The sequence below is a fragment of the Ovis aries genome, chromosome X, assembly GCF_016772045.2.
Source record: "Ovis aries strain OAR_USU_Benz2616 breed Rambouillet chromosome X, ARS-UI_Ramb_v3.0, whole genome shotgun sequence".
Lineage (NCBI taxonomy): Eukaryota > Metazoa > Chordata > Mammalia > Artiodactyla > Bovidae > Ovis > Ovis aries.
Genome location: NC_056080.1, coordinates 83,000,593 through 83,020,325, shown reverse-complemented (window position 1 = coordinate 83,020,325; position 19,733 = coordinate 83,000,593). Strand labels below are relative to the sequence as shown.

The 19,733-nt window shown below is 55.9% G+C and overlaps 1 protein-coding gene across 14 annotated transcripts in view; it reads left to right on the top strand.

The window, feature by feature from the left end:
* Nucleotides 1–1,423: 1,423 nt before the first annotated feature.
* The window catches only part of ZNF185 (zinc finger protein 185 with LIM domain), a 66,524-nt gene continuing 48,214 nt past the window's right edge, over nt 1,424–19,733 (top strand). For 4 of the 14 annotated variants that reach the window (XM_012107141.5, XM_060407844.1, XM_012107127.5 and 1 more), the window contains exons 1-11: nt 1,424–1,581; nt 13,096–13,174; nt 13,316–13,439; nt 13,654–13,719; nt 15,467–15,508; nt 15,611–15,688; nt 16,178–16,267; nt 17,103–17,189; nt 17,884–17,967; nt 18,206–18,247; nt 19,515–19,589. In XM_012107141.5, coding sequence (XP_011962531.2) covers nt 13,141–13,174; nt 13,316–13,439; nt 13,654–13,719; nt 15,467–15,508; nt 15,611–15,688; nt 16,178–16,267; nt 17,103–17,189; nt 17,884–17,967; nt 18,206–18,247; nt 19,515–19,589 — 722 coding nt within the window. In that variant the 5' untranslated portion in view covers nt 1,424–1,581; nt 13,096–13,140. The remainder of the gene's footprint in view (nt 1,582–13,095; nt 13,175–13,315; nt 13,440–13,653; nt 13,720–15,466; nt 15,509–15,610; nt 15,689–16,177; nt 16,268–17,102; nt 17,190–17,883; nt 17,968–18,205; nt 18,248–19,514; nt 19,590–19,733) is intronic. The other 10 variants (XM_060407845.1, XM_012107129.5, XM_060407840.1 and 7 more) reach the window with 5 other exon arrangements.

Sequence of the window (19,733 nt, the reverse complement as noted above, 5' to 3'; positions counted from 1 at the left end):
CTACTTGCCTGGGTGACCTGTGGAGTCAGGAGAGAATTTACAAACACTTGAGGAAAGTTTTGAACAATGACTAAGTGCTCACTAAGCAGACAAGGGAACCAAAGACATTCTAGGGAGTCTGAGCACCAGGAGTAAAAGCGTCAAGGAGACAGGATGTATTCAGAAAGCGGAAGGTGAGTGTGGCTGAAACATATTGAACCAAGGGAAGAGAGTGGCTGGGTCTGCAGCCAAATCCTTGAGCCCCTTAAAGAGGTTGCCTTTTATCTTGAAAACGATGGGAAGCCATCAGAGAGCTACAGGCAGCTTTGGAGCCATGTGCAAAGTCCTCGACTGACTTCTGTGTGGAGACTGGATGCGAAGGAAGGCAAGACCAGAGGCAGGGAAAACAATGAAGAGGTTTGGACTAGGGTGGCGGCAGTGGGCGTGGAGAGAAGTGGATGGATTGGAAGACCCTTGGGACCTAGATTCAGCACTGTTTGTTGAAGGAGAGCCTGTTGCTCCATGGTTTGGATGCTCTCATCCTCATAGACCATCTCCTGGCCAAATCTGTGTGGTCTCTTGGAGAGAGAAGCCCCACAGGTAAGGGTAGGGGCGTCTTCTGACACTCAGTCCATCCTAGCCCCTAGCCCAGTGCCTTCACTGTCACCAGTACTCAGCAAGCATAACAATGACACAAGTACTCAAAAAGCAGGAATGAATGAATGACACTCATGAAACCGCACTGGACCTCAGGATCTGGCTGTGCCCCTCAACTGAGTTTGTGGGAGTGCCCTGGCTAGGCGGACAGGGTGTTCGCTGCAGTGCCTTTGGAACCCCAAGTTTCCCAGGAGGGTTTCCCAGCGTGAGAACTCAGGCGCCGCCGGGTAGTAGGCTCTCTGCCTTTCTTCTCCTTTCCAGCCTCCGGGACTTCCTGCATGATCTGAGCCGACAGCCGCCAGTCCGCCTCCCCACCCCTGTCTGGTATTTCCATCTGTAAAATGGATCTAGGGAACAGTAGCTCTCCACAGAATGAACCCGCAGCATCTGCGCAAGTCATTGCCCTGAACGGGGCCAGATCGGGCCGGGAGCGGGCTTGGGAGCAACTGGGCAGCCTGGGCCCTTCACGTGGCGGCGCCCTCCCAGCTCGGGGGCGGCGAGCGCGGAGGAATTTGCCTGGAAGTTTTCCACCGCGGCCGAGCATTCGGGAGCTCGCTCTGGGCTCGGGGAGGGGAGCCCCGGCCTTGATTTCTCCAGCGGCCCCGGGGGGCGGGGCCGGGAAGCGGCCTGTGGGCCGAGGACCCTGGCAGGGGAATGTCCGGAATGTGCCAGGCGCATCTACCTACCCCAGGAGAGGGCAGAGCTTCGGGGCCGGCCGAGAGGAGGGGCGAGGGGCGAGGCTCTGGGCGCAGGAGAAAACCTGTTTGTTCTCCTGCGGGCTGAGCCCAGTCCGCGCCTCCTCGCCGACCCGCGCGCTCCCCACCGCGCCCCGCGCCCCGCGTCCGCTCCCCAGCCCGGCCAGGCCTGCGCTGCCCACCGGAGGGAGCCCGCGACCCGAGCCCGCCGGACCCTACGCCCGTCCCGCGAGCTGGGCACCTGTGCCAGGTAGGGCTGTCGAGTCGCCGTCCGCCATCGACGCGGCCGGCAGAGTCCGCGGTGGAAGGGAACTCGGGCAGAGCCCAGCCGAGTGACAGCAATGACTTGGGGCCTCAGTTTCCCCATCCATAATATTCACTCTCTCTAAGGGCTTCTGCCAGCTGAGGGACAATCCTTAGTTTTCTGATTTCGCTGTGAGTGAAGAGACTAAGAAGAGAGGCACCTAAGGCTGGCCTGGCCCACCCTCTTTCTGCTAGAGAGGGTGTGATTGTTAGTAAATGGCCTGGGGCCAGGGTGCTCTGCGAGTTGATTGCAGGCCGCGGGAATAAGGGAATCTGAGATCAGCTAGTTTTTCCTGTGTCCATTTTGTAGATGAGAAAACCAAGACCCAGAGCCTGGCTCACCCTGACGCCCAGACCAGGAGGCTCACCGGTTACTTGTGATGAGTGTGTGCTGGGCACCAGGTAGTCTCCTGAAGGGCCACTGGGAAGGTAGCTGCTCAGACGAAGGCGCCAAATCAAGCACTGCTGGGTGTTATCAACAGGATCTGCCATGAGCAGGCTCTGTGGCTAGATTGTTTCGGGGGCAGGGGAGCCAAGAGCCTTGTCCTCTTTGGAAAGGCACAGTGATACCTCTGCCTTGGAAAGAGACTAAAAGCTCAACTCTTCTGCCTACTCTGCTACTTCTGAGCAGAAGGTGTCCAAGAGGGTAAGACACCTGGTTGCCTCCCACCCAGGGCTGCTGGGGGCTCACATGAGGTCGGTGGTGAGTGTGCCAGGGCTTTGCAATAGGAATTGTGCTCATGCTGAGCCATTTGCCCTTGGTCTTCATACTGTGAAAGGCCACATAGACACATCTCAGGACCACTCAGCAAACCCTGAGAGAGAGCCCCTCACAACCCACCCAGAGGTGGTCCAGACCCCTGGCACCTGGACCCAGTCCCGCCTGGGCCTCATGGCCTTGTGGACTTCTGATCGTGGTACCTGGCTGGGAACAGAAAACAGGGCCCCATGGGCCAACAGGCCTGGACAGTTGGGAGGAGCTCTGCATTCCCACTCGTTATTACCAGCTCACTTAGAGCTGCGGTGGAAGGTGCGGGTGGAATAGTGCCTTCCCTTACCAGGGTCTCCACTGCCTCATCTGAAAAATCACGGGTAACTCAGAGGCCCTGCTTACTGCTTCGAAGCAAGGGGCCAGGACATAGATGCACAGACCAGGAGCCAGCCTGCAGGTTGGCCCTGGTACTTGTGCTGTTCACCTCATCACCCCTGGACCACCCCAGGATAGGAAGGAGCAGAACCATCTCACCTGCCCTACCCCCACTGTCCATCAGTTCCCAGACCTAGCCCTTGTACCTTCAGAAGCCAGGACCTTGCTGGGGCCTCTGTACTCAACTGTGGGGAGCTGATGTGAGGCACCAAGCACAGGGCCAGGCACACAGCAAGTGCTCAGATCTATTTGTTTGTACCCTCTGGACACACACAACTCAGTGACAGAGGTGGACTATGACCACACTGAGGGCTGCCGCCCTGAGTAGCATTAGCACAACGGGCTGTGGGAGCCTGGGATGGGGGAGCAGGCCTGGCTGGGAGGATCAGAAAATACTTCTGGAGGAGGAGGACTTGGAAGCAGCAGAAGGAGCTCAGGAACCGCCCGGTCAAGGCCCGCACATTCTTCTTTGAAATTGTCCACCTCCCTTCCTCCTCAACTTGAGCCAGATTCCAGACGGAATACCCCAACCTGAGGGCACTGATCCCAGGAGCAGCCAACGCTTCACTTCGGCCTCCAGCCTGCCTTGTGCTTCTGCTTAGCACCCCTGTGGCCTAAGATTCAGCGGGACAGAGAGTCTGGGCCCCCAGCAGTGGGCCTGGGACCTGCCCATGGTAGGCATCAGCACCTGGTCCCCGAACTGCCCTCAGTTGATGCCAAGAAAAATTTCAAATCTGGCCCAGTGCACTCCGGAAGCTGGAAGCCTGCTGTCTCCCTTCTCCACTCAGCCTCCATGGCTGACTGATCCCTTTAGACTGGATCTTGCTTCAGGCCACAGCTCATAAGGTGCCAGCTCATGCGTAATACCCGCTTGCTTTCTGCTTGCTGAATGAGGCTGCCCCAACTGCCAGCCCCTGCCCCTGGCATCAGACAGGAGTGTGGTTGAGGGAGAGGAGAGCTGCTTTCCATGGTTCCAGAGTCCTGAGCAGCAACCCATATGGCGCCCAAGGTCTTTGGGTCCCGAAGTTTGGGATCCATCAGGGGTTCTGCATCCCTTCCTGCTGCACTTGCAGAGAGCTGACCGATGCCAGGACAAGGGCAGCTATCCAGAGACCCATGTGCCTGAAAGTGACCCTCAGAAGAGGTTGACTGGTGGTCAAAGGGTGTGTGATGGGACACACAGGATCCTTTACAGTCGAGTGGTTGGAAAGCGGCTGGGAGACCAGACAGGGTTAAGACCCCAGCTTGGACAGTCTAGTTGTGCAAACCTGAGCACATCATGAAAGCTCTGGAGGCCCCGTGCCACCTGTCCAGAAGGGAGGCTGAAGCCAGGAGCGCTGCACTTTCAGGGCCGTCAGTGGAGCCAGGGTCACCATATCCTCCTCCAGGAGCCATGGTCACCAAGAGTGAGGTTGAGGCCAGGTTGGAAGGGATATGGCCTCCCCACCCGAGGAGAAACCGTTTTAAAATCCCTGCTAGTCTGTGCCAATGATGCACATATTGTGTGTACCCACAGATAAGTGATTTGCCACAGTACATTTCATTCTTGGTCATTTCTGGATGCCTACTAACTAGCATCTGATTTGCTTTCTTTGACGATTTTCACTCGGGTTTTTAACTTTTATCTTGGAGTAATCAAAAGCTCACATAAAAGTGGTAAGAATGGTACCAAGACCCCCCCCCCCCGCCATATCTGGATCCCCCATTGTGAACATTTCTGGTCATATTCTTCAGGAAGGGGGACACTGATGGGGGAGCAGTTGTGTGACTGTCACCTTCCAGGGGCCACAGCAGGGTCAGGAGGTGGGACCGGCTGGACAAAGAAAGGACCAGTGGCCCAGGAGGTGTCATTCTCAAACTCTATAAGGAATTAGGGGAGCCGGAATCTGCAATTTAAGCACACGTCCTGGAAGACCTAGATGCCAGAGGGACCTAGAGGCCACTTTCAGAAACAATCCCTAGGATTTTTCTGTGGGGAGGGTGCTCACAACCCACTGCAAGAGGTGGTGGCAGCCAAGGTGGCTTTGTGGCCCTGTGGCCACAGCCTGGGTCTGAGAGGAGGCCTGGCCTCTGGGAGCAATGGTGTGTAGGCTCCCCACCGCTGCTGCTTGTTGTCCCTGGCAGTCCCTGGCTGCATCGTGGGTGCACCGCGGGTGCTCTGTGTGGCCCCTTGATCTGATCCCCGGGATTGTTGGCTCAGCATGGGACTTTCTGATGACTCAGTCAGTTTCCCACTGAACAGGCCTGAGGATTCCTACCACCAGAACGGGTATCCCGGGTACAAATGCTCACATCAGGCAGCGCCGGGTTTAAGACTGAAACAAAACAAAATGCAAAACCAGGACTTGCCTCATTACTTCTGCCCAGTGAGCTCCTACTCATTCTTTCATTGTTTTCAGAAACACCCGAGCCAAAGGCACCTTCTTGGGAATTGCAGTGCTGTTCTAGGCCCCTGTCTGTCTGCCCGGCACCGGGTCGGGCTTCAACTTTCTAAAAAGCCTTATGGGATAAATGAAAATGTGGCCATAAATGAAAATTTGGGAAGTCGGGATCTGCAGTAGACAAGAGTGAGGAAGGAGGGGGCTGGGAAGGCAGATGACAGCCTCACTCGTGATCTCCCATGACCAGGGGCAAGTGGAGAGGACTTCCCTGTCACTGGACCTGCTCTAGCAGAGGCTGAATGGGTGGCAGGAGTAAGGGTGCAGGGGTGTTCCTGGGGTGGAGAGAGTTCGTTGGGGTGGAAGTGGGCTCTGATGACCCCTGGGTCCCTTTCAACCCTCTTGACTGTCTGTGGGCCCCAATGGAATGAACTGAAGACCACCTTGGTTCCAGGCTGCAGAGACATCTGGAGTGTGTGCTGGGAGGCTCATCAGGGGAGGTGGCCACACGGGATAGCTCTTGTCAGTGGCTCTGGTAAAGGGTCCCGGGCATGTTGATTCTGCCCAGCCCCCTGGCCTCCACAGAGACGTCTCAGAGGGTCCTGCCCAGAAGCCCTTGCTGGTCCTTGAGGCCAAGCCACCTCTGCAATAGCCCAGTTACCCAAAGCAGTTGCTTATATCCAGCCTTCTGAGAGCTAGAAAAGGGGCACAAAAGTGATGGATGGCCAGGTGGCTGTGTCTTACTGGGGCTTGAACTCCCCACCTCCTGGAGGCAGCTGGCCAACCTCAGACATCTGCCTCCCCAGGCCCTTCTGGTGCTGACGCCAAGAAGTCTAGATTCTGGGGTGTTGAGGGGTGGGATGAGGGGAGGTAAAATTCCAGACTTTCATGCAGAAGTCATTTACCTGTAAAGCACATTTACAAATATTCCCCCCAGTCCATGCATTTTTTTTTTCCATATTACATTTTCCCCCTCTGCAACCCAAGTCTCCTCCAGCTCTTTTTTCCACGTGGTACGCTTCCTTCCTGCCACCCCTTGGTTTCCAGGAGTGAGGCCTAGGATGGGAGCATCACGAGCCGGCAAGGCGCTCCGCTCTGCTGCTTGCACAGGGCAAAAAGGCTGGCCAGGGCTCCTGGGAGCTGTGTGCTGCTTAGCCGACTGAGGGGCTTGGACATGACCCAGCTGCTCAGCCATCAATCTGGAAGGCCTCTGAGGGGCCCCTTCCCCCTGAACTGCTGCCGAGAATCTCTGAATCCCAGGAACCCCTGGAGGAAAACAACCTCTCTGCTGACTGTCCTCTCGCCAGCTGCCGGGACTGGGAATCAGGATGTCCTCGTTCCTGAGAGTTGGTCTCGGGAGACTGTCTGACAAAATGGGATGTTTGATTGTTCCAGCCCTTTTGGCCTGGGGAATCAGGTCAGCTGACTCAGTGGCGGCTTAAGTTGACCAGGGTCCAAACTTCAATACTCAGCCAAGCTTGTGCATTGAGAAAAGGACTGGGTGAGGATAACCAAACAGGGATCCCCAGCCCCCTTCCTGCTCTCTTCCACGTCCTGCCTGGGGCCTCAGCATTGTTTGTCTGGGTGCAGGTCCTCACTAGGGTGCTGGGCCTTTGACCTCCAAGGATGCTGCCAAGGAAGAATGAGAGGCTATGGCCCTGGTTATGAGCTTCACTGAAGCTGGTGCCACCCCCTCATGGCCAGGCGCAGGGGTCTAGGTGTGCTTTGAGACCCGGGCTTCATCCTCAGCCAGACAGGGTGATGGGTCCAGTGACTTTTTCTGACACCATGGGACTTGGACTCTGTGTCTCTTGCTCCTTCCTTTGCACGTGCGTTGGAAGAGACAGCAGGTGTGCCTCTCCTGTGAAGTCACTGTCCTGTCAGCTTCTGTTTCTGCTGCCCCTTCCTTAAGGCTCAGGACTTCTGGGCCACCTGCAGAGGGAAGCTCGCTAAGAAAGCCCCATGGCTAGAGGCAGGGCTCTCCAGCAGGTGGGCTTTGACTACCTCGTTGTCACCCATCCCTTGGGACCCATCATTACCCTGAAGGACCTTGAGAGGGGTCTCTCACAGGCATTCATACACAAGGATGAACCCTCATCTTAAAGCTCAGAGGCATTTGCTTTAAACACAGCCAAAGAGGACCCAGCTGTCTCTTCTGGGAGGTGGCTATAAGGCACAGGGACTTTTCTTTGACCCTGTTCCCCAATGCTGGGACCCCTGGAGGCTCTTCTTCATGGAGTACATCGAGTACCAGCCCCACCGATGGGGCCCAGATCCCCCATCGGGAGGGCCAGTCTTCTGGTGTGTTGAGCTGTTGCACAGCCGCAAGGGTCATGCACAGGTGTCCTCCCTACCTCCCTATCTCCCCTTCTCACTGAGGGTGGCGGCCCCCAGGTTGAATTCAGCCTGGAGGTAGGCATGGAGGGACTCTGGCCAGGGGAGCTGACTGGATCCTCAAGCAGTTTGTCATAACAGGGCCAGAGGGAACAGGTGTGACAGCCGGGGTCCTCCCTGCAGGTTTTGTTTCTCCATGGTTTAGTCACGATACCTTCATCCAATGGTGGGGGAGTCAGAGACCCATAAAAATGCTCACGGACAGAGCTTTACTAGAACATTGCCTCAAGTTGGCCCAGCAACCATCCCCTGTATTGGGTGGCCAAAGGCCTCAATGACCCAGATGTCCCTGTCACATCTGTTTTCAGTCACTGGGCTTGGCTGCATGGGCCACGGTCAGCTATGCCCTATTGCCCTGTCCCACTGCTTTCTGACTCTTGATTTCTGAGCCATACCTAACGTGTCTGCCCGGAGCTGAGCCAAGGACTCTGGTGCCAAGAGACTGCATTGTGTTTGATCCCTGCCAGCCAGAGATGGGGCCCTGCAAAAGGTCCATACACATGCGGAAACACAGCTGGACCTCCTGTCAGCTTCCTGGCTGCAGAGTGTCCCAACTCCTCTCTGGGAGGAAGGCCTGCCCTCACTCCCCTGCCAGTCGCACACCCACTCATGCTTGCTCATGGTGGCCAGAGTCCAGCACATACACATGCAGAGAAACCCCGACTCCTGTGCCCTCTGGCTGCAACTCCTGAAGGCAAGGCTGAAGGTGTTTTGTTCTTCTTCCCTCCCAGTTCACCTGGGAGGTCCCTGCCTGGTACCCAGCACCTGCCGCCCAGGGTGGGAGAAGGACAGTCACTCAGCCTGCTGTCAACTTTCACGTGAGCCCTGCCGCCTTGCCCCCACCATGGTGTTCTTCCCATTGTCTGGAAGAAGGCAGCCCATCTTAGATGGGCCAGGGAGCACCAAGGAAGAGTGTGGGAGCAGCCACAGAACAGAGGGACCCCAGGGGGACATGAGGACTCCTGTGAGAGGCACCGCCTGGGCTGAAGCTCAAGGTCTTTTGTCAAGGGTAGAGACACAGAAGCCTGCTTGGGAGAGTGGATGGGCACGACATGGGGAATCAGATAGGCTGGTGATTGCAGAAAACTTTCTCCCAGTTAGTTTTCTCATCTTGGAGGCAGAGCGTGTGCCTGTGGGGTGACAGGGTGACCCCTCCTCCTGCTGTTTCTCTCTCCATCTCTGTCTCCTCATACATCAGCCAAGCACTGGTGTCCTTGTCTGCCAGCTCTCCCAGGTCCCTCCCTGCCGCTAGTGTGCCTTCACCAGCTCCTCTGCCTCAGCTCTGACCCCACTCGCTGATGGCCTCAGATGCCTCTGGGCTCACTGTGGCTGGGACCACAGGCTCTGCACACCCCATCATTGGCTCTTCACTTTTCTCTATCCAGTCAAGGCCAGAAGCTCTTTTCCTGGGAGGTTGCCAGGAGGCCTTGCGAGGCTGCGGCAGCTGGGAGGAAGGTGCGGGGCAGCTACCCGCATCAGAGAGAGCCTTTCTCAGCCAGCCCTGCCAGGGACACTGCCCCAGCCTGCCCCAAGAGACAAGTGCAGGCGAATGGAAGAGGGAGGGAGAAGGGAGTAAAGGGCACAGAGGGTGGCCTGGCTTGCTCAGGAGGACTTGTATTTGGTCCAGAGCTTCCCTGGGACAAGTCCGGATGTAGGGCCTTGGTTGGATTTAGCAAGGGAAAGGGTCCTGCCTAGTGGAGCTGAGAGAGAGGATGGAAGGTGGTAGGGAAGCCACCTATTCCTTTGGTGGCCCAAGACAGGCGCTTAGGCAGAGTGATGTGACACTTCCCAAGAAATGAGAAGCCATCTCCCTATCAAGGTAGATTCAGGGCTGTCGTCCTGAAAAGATGCACAGTGATGACACCTACTAGCATCCAGATACCAAGCCATGGCATGGGACAGAGCTGGCACCAAATTACAGGAAGGGGCACATCGTCTGGCTTGGGGGTGTCCTGCCACAGGTTTGGTGGCTCAGCACCACTTCACAGATGAGGCTCAGAGAGTGGGACTCATGGGCCAGGAGAGCCTAGAAGAGTTTGGAAGAAGCCCAAGTCCCCAGAGGAGGAAGACTGGAAGGCCTGATCAGGCGGGAATTCTCCTGCCTTTTCAAGGTGGCTGGAGGTAGAGGCTTTGGGTGATGTGGCATCCATCTTGTCTTGTTCTCCACCTTCTGAATGGGGTAAATGGGGAAGTGCATGAGTCTGCAGTTAGAACAGTTTTTCTCTTTCCATGTCTTCTTGAATTCAGGTGCAAGCCCTGGCCATGAGAGACCTGGGTGTGTTGGACATGGAAAGGGTAGAGGCTGGGGCTGCAGGGCGTTGGCTGCCCACCTTGTAGGGGATGCTGGGGTCTGGGGCTTGGAGTCAGTCATGAGGCTGAGAGGCCAGGCAGGCACCATGTGCATAGCTGATCCAAGTTCAAGGTCTCTTCTGTGCAGCCAGAACCATACTGGTGCTTGGCCACCTGGACCCCAGGCTCTGTGATGTCATACCTGGGGTCAGCAGGGCTACTGTGCAGCCAAAGCTGGGTGCTTAGGTTCTAGCTGGGTCCACCACCCTCTGAAAGTGTTGGAGTGTGGCCTGGAGCCATTTGCCCAACCTCCCCCAGCTGAGTTTTCTCATAGTGAAGCAGGAGGATGGCATACTTACTGCAGGCGGGTTGCCCTGGTGTCAGAGCCTGCGTCTGCAAAGTGTGCTCCTTCTGTCCTACTGTGTCCTTGTGGTTTTGAACTTCTAGGAGTATGTCTCCTGCCATGTGCATGTCTGTTCTGTCTGAGAACTCAACCCACAATGCAGACAGGGGCAGCTTTGCAGGATAGGGTGTGGAAGATGATCATACACAGAGGAGTAAAATGTTTTTGTATACATCCTTTAGACGTTTCTTTTCCTGTGCATTTTTATGTAAATATAGTTTAAGGAAATGAACACATCCTACAGATATTGTTTTAAAAGCTGCCTTTCACTTAATAATATATAGAAACCAATATACATGAAAGTTTGTTAAATATTGCATATATCAACATCATTTGTAATGGTTGCCTACTATTTGCTTGAACGGTAGATCATATGCTTAAAGACAACTATTGGGAATTTATATTATCACCAAATTTTCACCATCATGTTCAACACTGAGATGACACCCTCTTGTATACTGAGTTCTACTTATGCACTTGTCTCCTTAGGAGAGGTTGCTATGAAGGGAACAGCTGGATCAATGACCTTGCCCTCTCTGAGGTTCTCAGTACACAAGGATACTTGTCCTCCAAAATGATGCCCTGATTGATCCACCAGCCAACCTGGTTTGAGAGCCTTCCAGGAAAGAGCCCTCTTGAGTGGTCCACACCCCATCCTGCAAAGCTGCCCCTGTCTGCAGAGTGGGTTGAGTTCTGAGATGGGTCAGACTAAGGGAGGGGATGGTAAGTCTAAGAGGAGAACTGGGTCAGAAGACTGGTGGTGATATTGTGTAAATCAGGAGCATGGCCCCCGCCAACCTCTAGTCCAGTGGCATAAATGGGGGCAGGGGGTGGCAGAAGGGGACTGACCTGGCAGGGCCAACTTCCAGGGATGCTGAGGCGTATGGTCCACTTGGAGCACAGTGTTGACATTGAAGTGGGAAGAGTGACTGGGTCAGGGGAGTTTTGCCCAAGTCTTAGAGATGGTAGGGAACCAGAGGAAGCTGAGTGAGAAGCGAGGGCTGATGTGGGCCGAGAAGAATCAGGGGGCAGTGTGTGCTGCCAGAAGGAAGCACAGATGGCAGCTGGTAGTGACTGTAGCCTGTGAACTGTAGGTGTGAGGGGAGTGGTAAAGTGGAGGGAGAAGCTAACTCACTGGGACACGGATTCAGACCTCAGGTGTGCATCCATCTGGCTGGGACTCATCCGTCCTGGTCTTTGCCTGATGAGGTAGGACAAGAAACTGTGAAGATGGAGTCTGGAGCAGGACCCACCCAGCTCCACTCCCTTGTCATGGGCTCTTGTGAGTGCCCCTGCCACTTTGGCCTGGGAGTCCCCCATGGCCCCTCTGCCTGTATCACTGGGCATGTGCCTGCACCTGCCCTGATTTGGGAAGTAAGTGGCTTGTTTGGTTCTGATTTGACAGAAAACTTCTAGGCAGCATGACCAAGATGCTTATCAAGGGGAAACTGATGAGTTTCCAACCAAGTAGTGGGAGGTCCTGAGCTGAGGCCCAGAAGAGGTAAGGGCCCACCCCCCCACCAAGGCCTGTCAGTCAGTCACCAGCCTGAGACCAAGATCTCAGATGGCTAAATGGGCTGCTCCTGGGGCTGCTGGGATGGGTCAGTGGGCAGTGTGGTCCTAGGATCACCTCTGGAGTGAGCTGTGATGTGGCAGCCTTAGTGCAGGGCTAGGCACGCAGGGCTCCCACTCGCAATGATGAGGTGCCATTCCTGGCACGCGGCAGGCTCAGGCCTCCTTGGCTGCTCAGGCAGTGCAGTTTATGGGAAATCCAGCCCTTGCTGACATGGCAAATTTGGTTTGCTCTTGGCGCCCTGCCCTGCCCTGCCCATGTTACTGTGCCCCTGACCTTCGTGAAAACATGTCCTGGACTTGCCAGCTAGCAGCATGGCCCAACTGCTCAGGCCCTGGCCCTGCAGGGGCCCAGAAGATGGCGGGCCTCTAAAAGGGAGACCCTTGTGCCTAGGGCTGTGTGGGCAGAGCCAGGGGCTCTGCTTCCTGTCACAGCCACTCACCGAAGCCTCCTCCCCCGCTCCTGAGGCCCAAGGGACAGACTGTGGTGGGTCAGTGCTTTGACTCAAGCCATCTTCAGTCAGTTGCATCCTGGAGAGCTGGCTTCCCTTCTCCTGCCCCTCCTGGACCTGGGAGGCCTCAGAGACTACCATGGCCTAGCCCTCACAGGCCACGGAAGGGCAGCACTTGCCTCAGGGGCAGAAAGGCAACAATGAGGCTAGAAGACAAAGTGAGGAAGAGAAATCAGAGCACAGAACACCTCACCTGGTGCCCAAGGGCTTGCCCATTGGATACAGAGCCTACCCTCGAGCCACACAGGGCTGACACCTCCAGGCCATGCTGACTAAGGACAGGCTAAGAGTCACTATGATCACTGGGCTAGGTTGTGCTGAGCAGTTGCAAGAATATTGGTGTCTTCTGTCCTCACAGCAGTCCTGAAAGATAGACTTTTTTTTAAATTCCCATTTTATAAATGAGGACACTGAGGCAAGTCAGAGAGAGAGGTTAGATGACCCCTTCAAGGTCTGTCAGATGGCCACTAAGGAGTGAGAGAGACAGCCCAACCCCAAAGAGACTGTCCCCCAGCCTCTATCCTTCCCCCATCCCTCTTCCTGGATCCATCCCCCCAACAGACAGGCCATGCATTCCGCAAGGTGAGTGGCCCTGGGCAGATGTAGGATGTGCTGCCCAGAGGGGCCCTTTGGCCAGACTTCACCAGCTCTGGCTTCCCCATGCCCAGAGGACAGTCTGGAAGGTCTCAGTGTGCCAAGGACCTTATGGTGATAAGCCATTATAAATACAAGAAGTAACAAACCGTTTGCTTGCCTTTGCCCCCAGGAGCCCTGTTGAATCTACTGAGAAAGGACGTTCAGAGTGAACGCCATGAACATCTCAGCTCTTGGAGGAGGCAGCAAAGGTGAGGTCTGGGTGCCTCCTGGGCCTGGACTTGGCCACAAGGTAGCAGAGCGAGAGCAGTTTATGGGGAGGGCTGCAAGCAGGCCTCAGGGCCCTGGGGTGGGGCGCCCCTGCTGAGGCTGTCTGGCCTTGCCACCACCAGGGAAGCCTCTCCCAGCAGGCGAGGAAGAGCGCAATACTGTCCTCAAGCAGATGAAGGTTCGCACCACACTGAAGGGGGACAAGAGCTGGATCACCAAACAGGATGAATCGGAGGGCCGCACCCTGTAAGTCTGGGAGGCTGGGAGGGCTGGCAGCAACAGGTTGGGCATGGGATGGCACTCTATGGGTTACATTAAACCAATCCCAGGGTGGGAAGAGCCCACTGCCAGAGTGTGCAATGTGGACACGGGCCGGGGAAGGAGAAGGTGCGATGGGAATGGTGGGCCAAGTTCCTGAGGTACATGTAGCAGTCCTCTTTTGTGTTCCTTCTCTGCTCAGTGAGCTGCCCTCCGGCTGGACTCGTGCCACCTCGCCTTCATCAGCTGGGGAGGTCCCGAAGGCCAGGTGAGAGGTGCTTCCCAGATGGCAGGTGGGTGGGCCCGCACTGCAGTCTTCAGGGGACAGGGAGGCCTTTGAACTCCACTGGAAGGACGGCTTTTCCACTTCCTGGGAAAAGGAGCACAGGAATGACTGGATGCAGGTCCCCTGGGGCCAGCTGCCCCTCCAGCTACACCTCCGTGACTTCAGCTGTGAACTGAGACCAAAATTGTCACTGAACACCCCCAAAGGGGTGCAGACAATGTCTCTGAGATCCTCTGGGGTCTTCAAGAGTCACATATGACTCTGTTGTATAGGTAATCAGAGTGCCAGGGCAGACTCAAACACTTGCTCCAACTGTCTCCAAGTTCAAGATGACATGTTTTGACAGCTGGCTCTCCTCTCTATTTCAAGGACTTTTGCATAGAGGTGTCCAGGGCGGTTCTGAAGTGTCAGCACATCCTGCCCAGATCAGGAGGAACTACTCCTAAGGAGTAGGGGGTTAGCATTACGGGATAGAGAATTAGGGTTAGGGTTGAAGTTGGCAGGGGGTGGGAGCGCTAAATTCAGCCTTGATCCTTGTTCCAAAGAGCCAGCAGTTGGCAGTTGAGGACAGTGGCCACAGCTGGAAGGGTGGGGTCCAAGTAGAGTGGTAGCCCAATGGGCTGCCTCTGGTCATGGTGGCCTTGCCCAGAATCTCTCAATGACTCAGCACCTGTCGCCTACCAGGTCCTGTACTGGGCACAGAGGACACAACCCTTTCCTCAGGGAACTGACATCCTAGCAGGGTAAATGGGCCTGACCCAAGTAGAGAGATGAGCTTAAAAGATAGAATAGTTGGCAAGGGCCTGAGCATAGTTCAAAGATAATCTACTCATTGTGGGGTATGTTTACTTTGGGGGTACAGTTCAAAGCCTGGGCTTTGGTTTGGTAGTATGTTTGGAAAACACATGCAATAAGTGACATTTTTTTGCTCTGCTCCCAGCCCAAGTGAGTTGTGGGGATGGAGGGCAGTACCTGTGCCACCTGCCCATGTAGGTCCCTTTAAAGGGGTGGTCTTAAGACCATCCCACGCTACTCCAGCCTAATCTTCCCTGCCCACATCCCTCACCCGACTCCTCTGAGTACTCCCTGCCGCCGAGGTGGGGAGTGAAGGCATCCCACTGGAGCTGGAGGAGGGAGGCTGGAGCAGAATGGGAAGTAAAGGATAGCTGGCCTTCACTGGCTCCTGGTTGGGCTCCACCCCTTGGGCCCTCATGAGTCTTCTTGGAGAGTACTGGGCAGAGTGGGGCATCAGATCAGGTTAGGGGTTCTACCTAACATGGCTTCAGCCCACAGCCTCTGACCATAGAGCCTCCAGCCTGAGCTGGGTCAGCTCTGAGGGTAGAGGTAGGGAGTGTTGTCATCCATCTCAGAAGAACACCTGCTCAGGGGAGCACTGGGGCCCAGCAGAACAAGGAGAAACATGACTTTGGATGGGATACCTCTGTGTTCATGCCCAGCCATGGAACATACCTTCCTGGGCACCAGCTGTGAGCCAGGGCCCAGAAGAATCACCCTTTCCTGGGGAGCATGAGGGAGACAGGCAGACCAGGACAGGCATCCTGGCTAGGGATGCAGATGTGGCTGGCTGTCTTGAGAAGCAACCGGCACCTCTTGCTCCCCTTGTTCTGACCACACTGGGACACCCACCAGCCCACCCCTTTTACTGTCATCGGGCAGCCTGGGCCCACCCATGAGACTTCAGTTTACATCCTACCTTCTTTTCCCTCAGCAGGCCCCTGAGCACGAGGGCTCCCACGGGCTATATCATCCGGTAGGTGACCGCAGGAGCCTGCCCGCCTCCCCATGCCCACCCACGTGGCCCTGGCTTCTCCCAGGGGGGTCACCAGGCTGCTTCTCCCGGACTCTCTTTCAGTGGAGTATTCACCAAGCCTGTGGACAGCTCGTCCCAGCCTCACCAGCACTTCCCCAAGGCCAATGGAGCCCCCAAAAGGTATGTTCACAGGGTGCTGGCCAGTTGTCCAGTGGGAGGTATGGGAGTCCACTGCCTGTCACTGGGGGTGGTAGGTGTTAGGTCTCTTCCTGTGTAAGGAAGGGCCCTGGACCACATGACCAGTGCCCTTGTCCTTGTGCCAGTCATGGCATAGGGTCACCAGGACAGAGTCACAGGGAAGAGGCTGTGCAGAGCCCAGATTTGCTGATCAGCTGTGCTGAGTTGTGTGCTTTGGGCCGCCATCTTCTCAACAGGCTGAACCTGGTGTCAGAAAAGCAGGACCAAGGGGGCTGGGCCTGTCTGTGGCAAGAGGGTGGCCCTGCTCAGGGTGGTGCACATGTCCAGGGTATCTGGCAGGGCTTAGAGCAAAGAGGAAAGGGCACCAGCACCCACTTGTCCACCTGCCATGTGCCTGCTGGGCCATGGAGGCAAATGTGGAAGCAAGAGGGGGCCTGCGGGTACACACCTGAAAACTCCTTGTCTCTCTAGCACGGCCAGTCTGGGGAAAGCAGCTCCCACTGGCCCTCCCCGCCCTTCCTCCTCTGGCTACAAGATGACCACAGAGGATTACAAGAAGCTGTGAGTAGGCAATCGCAGACCCAACTTGGTTCCCTCTTTCCAGGGCCCAAACATGGGGCCCGCTGAGGGCAGCTGCCTGCTTGCCTCTGAGCACAATGCAGACTGCTGTCCTGCCACTCTGACCTCCTTGCCAGTTGCCACTGTGGCCTGGACCCCACCAGAGGGTGGCAAGCCCCGGAAAGTTGGACATTGTACACCTCGTACTTCTGATCTCAGGCAAAGCAGGGGCTGTAGGAAGCTTGCAGAAGGAGCTGGTGGGTCTAGAGAAAGCGTCTTGGGTCATGGCCCTGACTGTTTTCTGGACTGGGCCAGGCTGGCCTAGCACCTGATGCGTCCAAGAGTGCTGCTGGCCCTGGCAGCCTGTCCGCTATGGGCACTTTGTAACTAAATGTGGGTTGCTTCTTGTATGTCAATCTTTGGGGTCCCCCTTGGAGCTCCCCATGTGGCCCCACACAAGGTCCCCTCCTGTAGACCTAGCAGGGCAGGGTCTGGACAGATGTGGATTGTGCCTGCATTCCCAGGGGCCCAACATCTTGCTTGTCCCCTGTCACCATCATCCACTGACATGGAGCAACTAGGGAATCTCTCTGCAGAAGGGGATGAGGCTTGAACTGGGTCTTGGGGGACAGTAAGGGTGGGAACAGGGAGAGATAGCAAGTCTAGCTTTCCAAGAGGAAGGAGTGGCTTGAACACAGTCCAGGGGCAGCCAGGCTAACACATGTTGTTGTTCTTATAAGTTAGGAGGCCAAGCCGCAGAGGGCATGACAGAGAATGGTGTGAGGGTGGTCGAGGGAGGAGGGGCCATGACTGGCAGCATCTTCAATCCCCCACCCAGGGCCCCCTACAACATCAGGTGCAGCTCAGCATCAAGAGCTGCTGAAGAGGAGGAGGTACGCTTCTCTTCTGATGAGCAGAAACGGAGGTAACGGTGCCTGCTGGGTGTCCCATGGACAGGGCAGGGCCCAAGTCTCCACCGCCTGGGGAGACAGGGATCGTGCATGACATATGGAGCATCTGTCTTGTCTGTTGTCGGAGGGTGGTCGCCAGCAACAGGGAGCATTCTTGGAGTCCCTGAACCACCCACTCAGCGCTGGGCCTGCCTGGGGGCCCCCTCTTAGGAACTTTCTACGAGGGCAGAACCAAGGTAACTAGGAATTTCTCTATTAGTTTGTTCAAAAGGGTCCTGAGCAAATTGGACCAAAGTAGGCAGTGCCTGGTGCCCAGGGACAAGCCACCTACATATGGCTGGGGAGAGGGCCAGGCTCTAGAGGGGCCTGTGCCCCTTGTCCCAAAGTGAGGGCTGGGTGCTTGGGCACAGCTAGGTCCCAACCTCAGCCTGTTGCCCCCCAGTGCCAACATCTGCTGGCCTGTCCTTGACATTGGAAATGCACCGAAGGCCCCCATGCTGAAGGCCCAGCAGACGGGCAATGCTAAGGGCAGAGTCAACAGTAGCAGAGTGAAGAGCTAAGAGCTCCAGGCCAGGCTGCCGGGCATTGATTTCCCACTGTGCAGCCTGCTAAGTGTGGTCTCTCGGGTAGGTCACTAAAGCTTTCTTCTGCTTCCTGAGTAGCTGCCCTGCCTCATCCATTAGCTGCCCCCTCTCTGTGCCACCCCAGGTCCGAGGCTGCCAGCAGTGTGGTGAGGAAGACAGCTCCCCGGGAGCACTCCTACGTCCTGTCAGCGGCCAAGAAGAACGCTGGGTGAGCTGCTCAGCAGGGAACCCAGCAGGGCCACCCACCTGCTCCATACTCTGGCCAGGTCCTTTCCCCTTAGGGCTCTGCTCTTTCTCTGCCTGTGACAGTGGGTTGACAGGGACCCCATATGAACTTTCTGGGAACCTGAGAGGTCTGGCTGCAGCCATCAGGGCAGGCAGGGTGCTGGGGATGATGTCACATGTTTGTGGCTTCTGCGAACACATCACCTTTCTGCCTCCTTCAGCAGCCCTGCCCAGGAGACACTGGCCCCGTTCATTGCCAAGAGGTAAGTGTGGGCAAAGGGAGGTGAGCTCTTGCATTCATAGGGGTGGAGTGAGCGGAGAGTGGGTGCAGGGGGGATGGAGTTGCTGTACCTGAGCAGAGGGAGTTGTGCAGAGTTGGTGGCTTCTGTTTGGAAGCCAAGTAAGCCCATGGTTGGCCATGGTGGCACAGAAGACCCTTGCAAGCAATGCTGCATAGACAGGAGCGTGACTCAGAGAACATGGCTGGTGACGAGAAACTTCCATTTGCCAGTGGCCAATAGGACCAGGTCCCTGACGCAAGATGGAGCTGTAGTGTTTCTTGGAAACACTGGGGTTTTGCACTGGGGTTTTGCACACTGGCCTCTGGGGTTTTGCAGCAACAGTAGGTACCAGGGAAGAAAGCAGTTGCTCCTTGGCACTCCTTCCCACCCTACCAGAGGTTGGCTGGACAATGCCTTGGCAGGAGGGGTAATTGAGAACCCCTGGCTGACCAGGCCCTTGAAAGTGACCATGACATTGGAGATGGGTCCTAAAGGCTGAACAAGAGCCAGTGGGCCACAATCAGGACATCAGGATGCTGCTGCTGAGTGAGGGGACAGGACATCTCCTGGGAGAGGAGAGTACTTGGGGAGGACAGGGAAAAAAACTTCTGGAAAGCTGAACTTAGGGCTATTCTGTTGGATAGAGAGGGAAGACATCTATGACAAGCTGAGGACTGAAAAACAAGGGGGAACTTGGCATGCCAAGTGTTCCAGGCAGAGGGCCCAGCTGTGCAGACTCAGAGGTGGGAAGACCAAAAATGCTGACCAGAATACAGCCAGCATGATCTTAGAGACAAGTTCCCACCAAGAGTCGGTTTGTAGTACTTTGTCATGGCAGCCTCAGGAACCTCATAGAGCCGTCCCAGGCCTCTCTCCCACCTTCTGGTGTCGCTGGCAGGCCTTGCCTTGTAGACACATCACTCCTACCTCTGCCTCCACTGTCACAACACCTTCTTTTCTCTGTGTGTCTGTGTCCAAGTTTCCCTTTTATAAGGACATCAGTTGTTGCATTTAGGGCTCACTCTACCCCAGTATGACCTCACTGTAACTTGATGACAAATTGATTGCAAAGACTATTTCCAAATAAGATCACGTTGCCAGGCTCCAGGCAGACATGAATTTTGTCAGGACACTATTCAACCCCATGTCCTGTCCTTATCCCAAACTGCAGTCACTCAGCCATCAACATGACTGAAAGAAAGCATGTCATTCAGGCCCCAAGTGTATCTGTTTCTTTTCTTTCCCAAAGGGTGGATGAGGATGGGTCTTCTGAGAAAAGCCAAGACCCACCTGCTCTGGCGAGATTCCCTCCTGGCTCAAGCAGGTAATCAGTTGCTCACCTCTGCCAATGGCTGGTGACTACCAGCTTATGTCCTTACAGGGCCTCAGAGTCAGTGTCCCCATGTGCCCAGTGACAGGATGGGACACCGAAATCATTAAGGGCCTGTCTGGCTTGATGTCCTGAGGT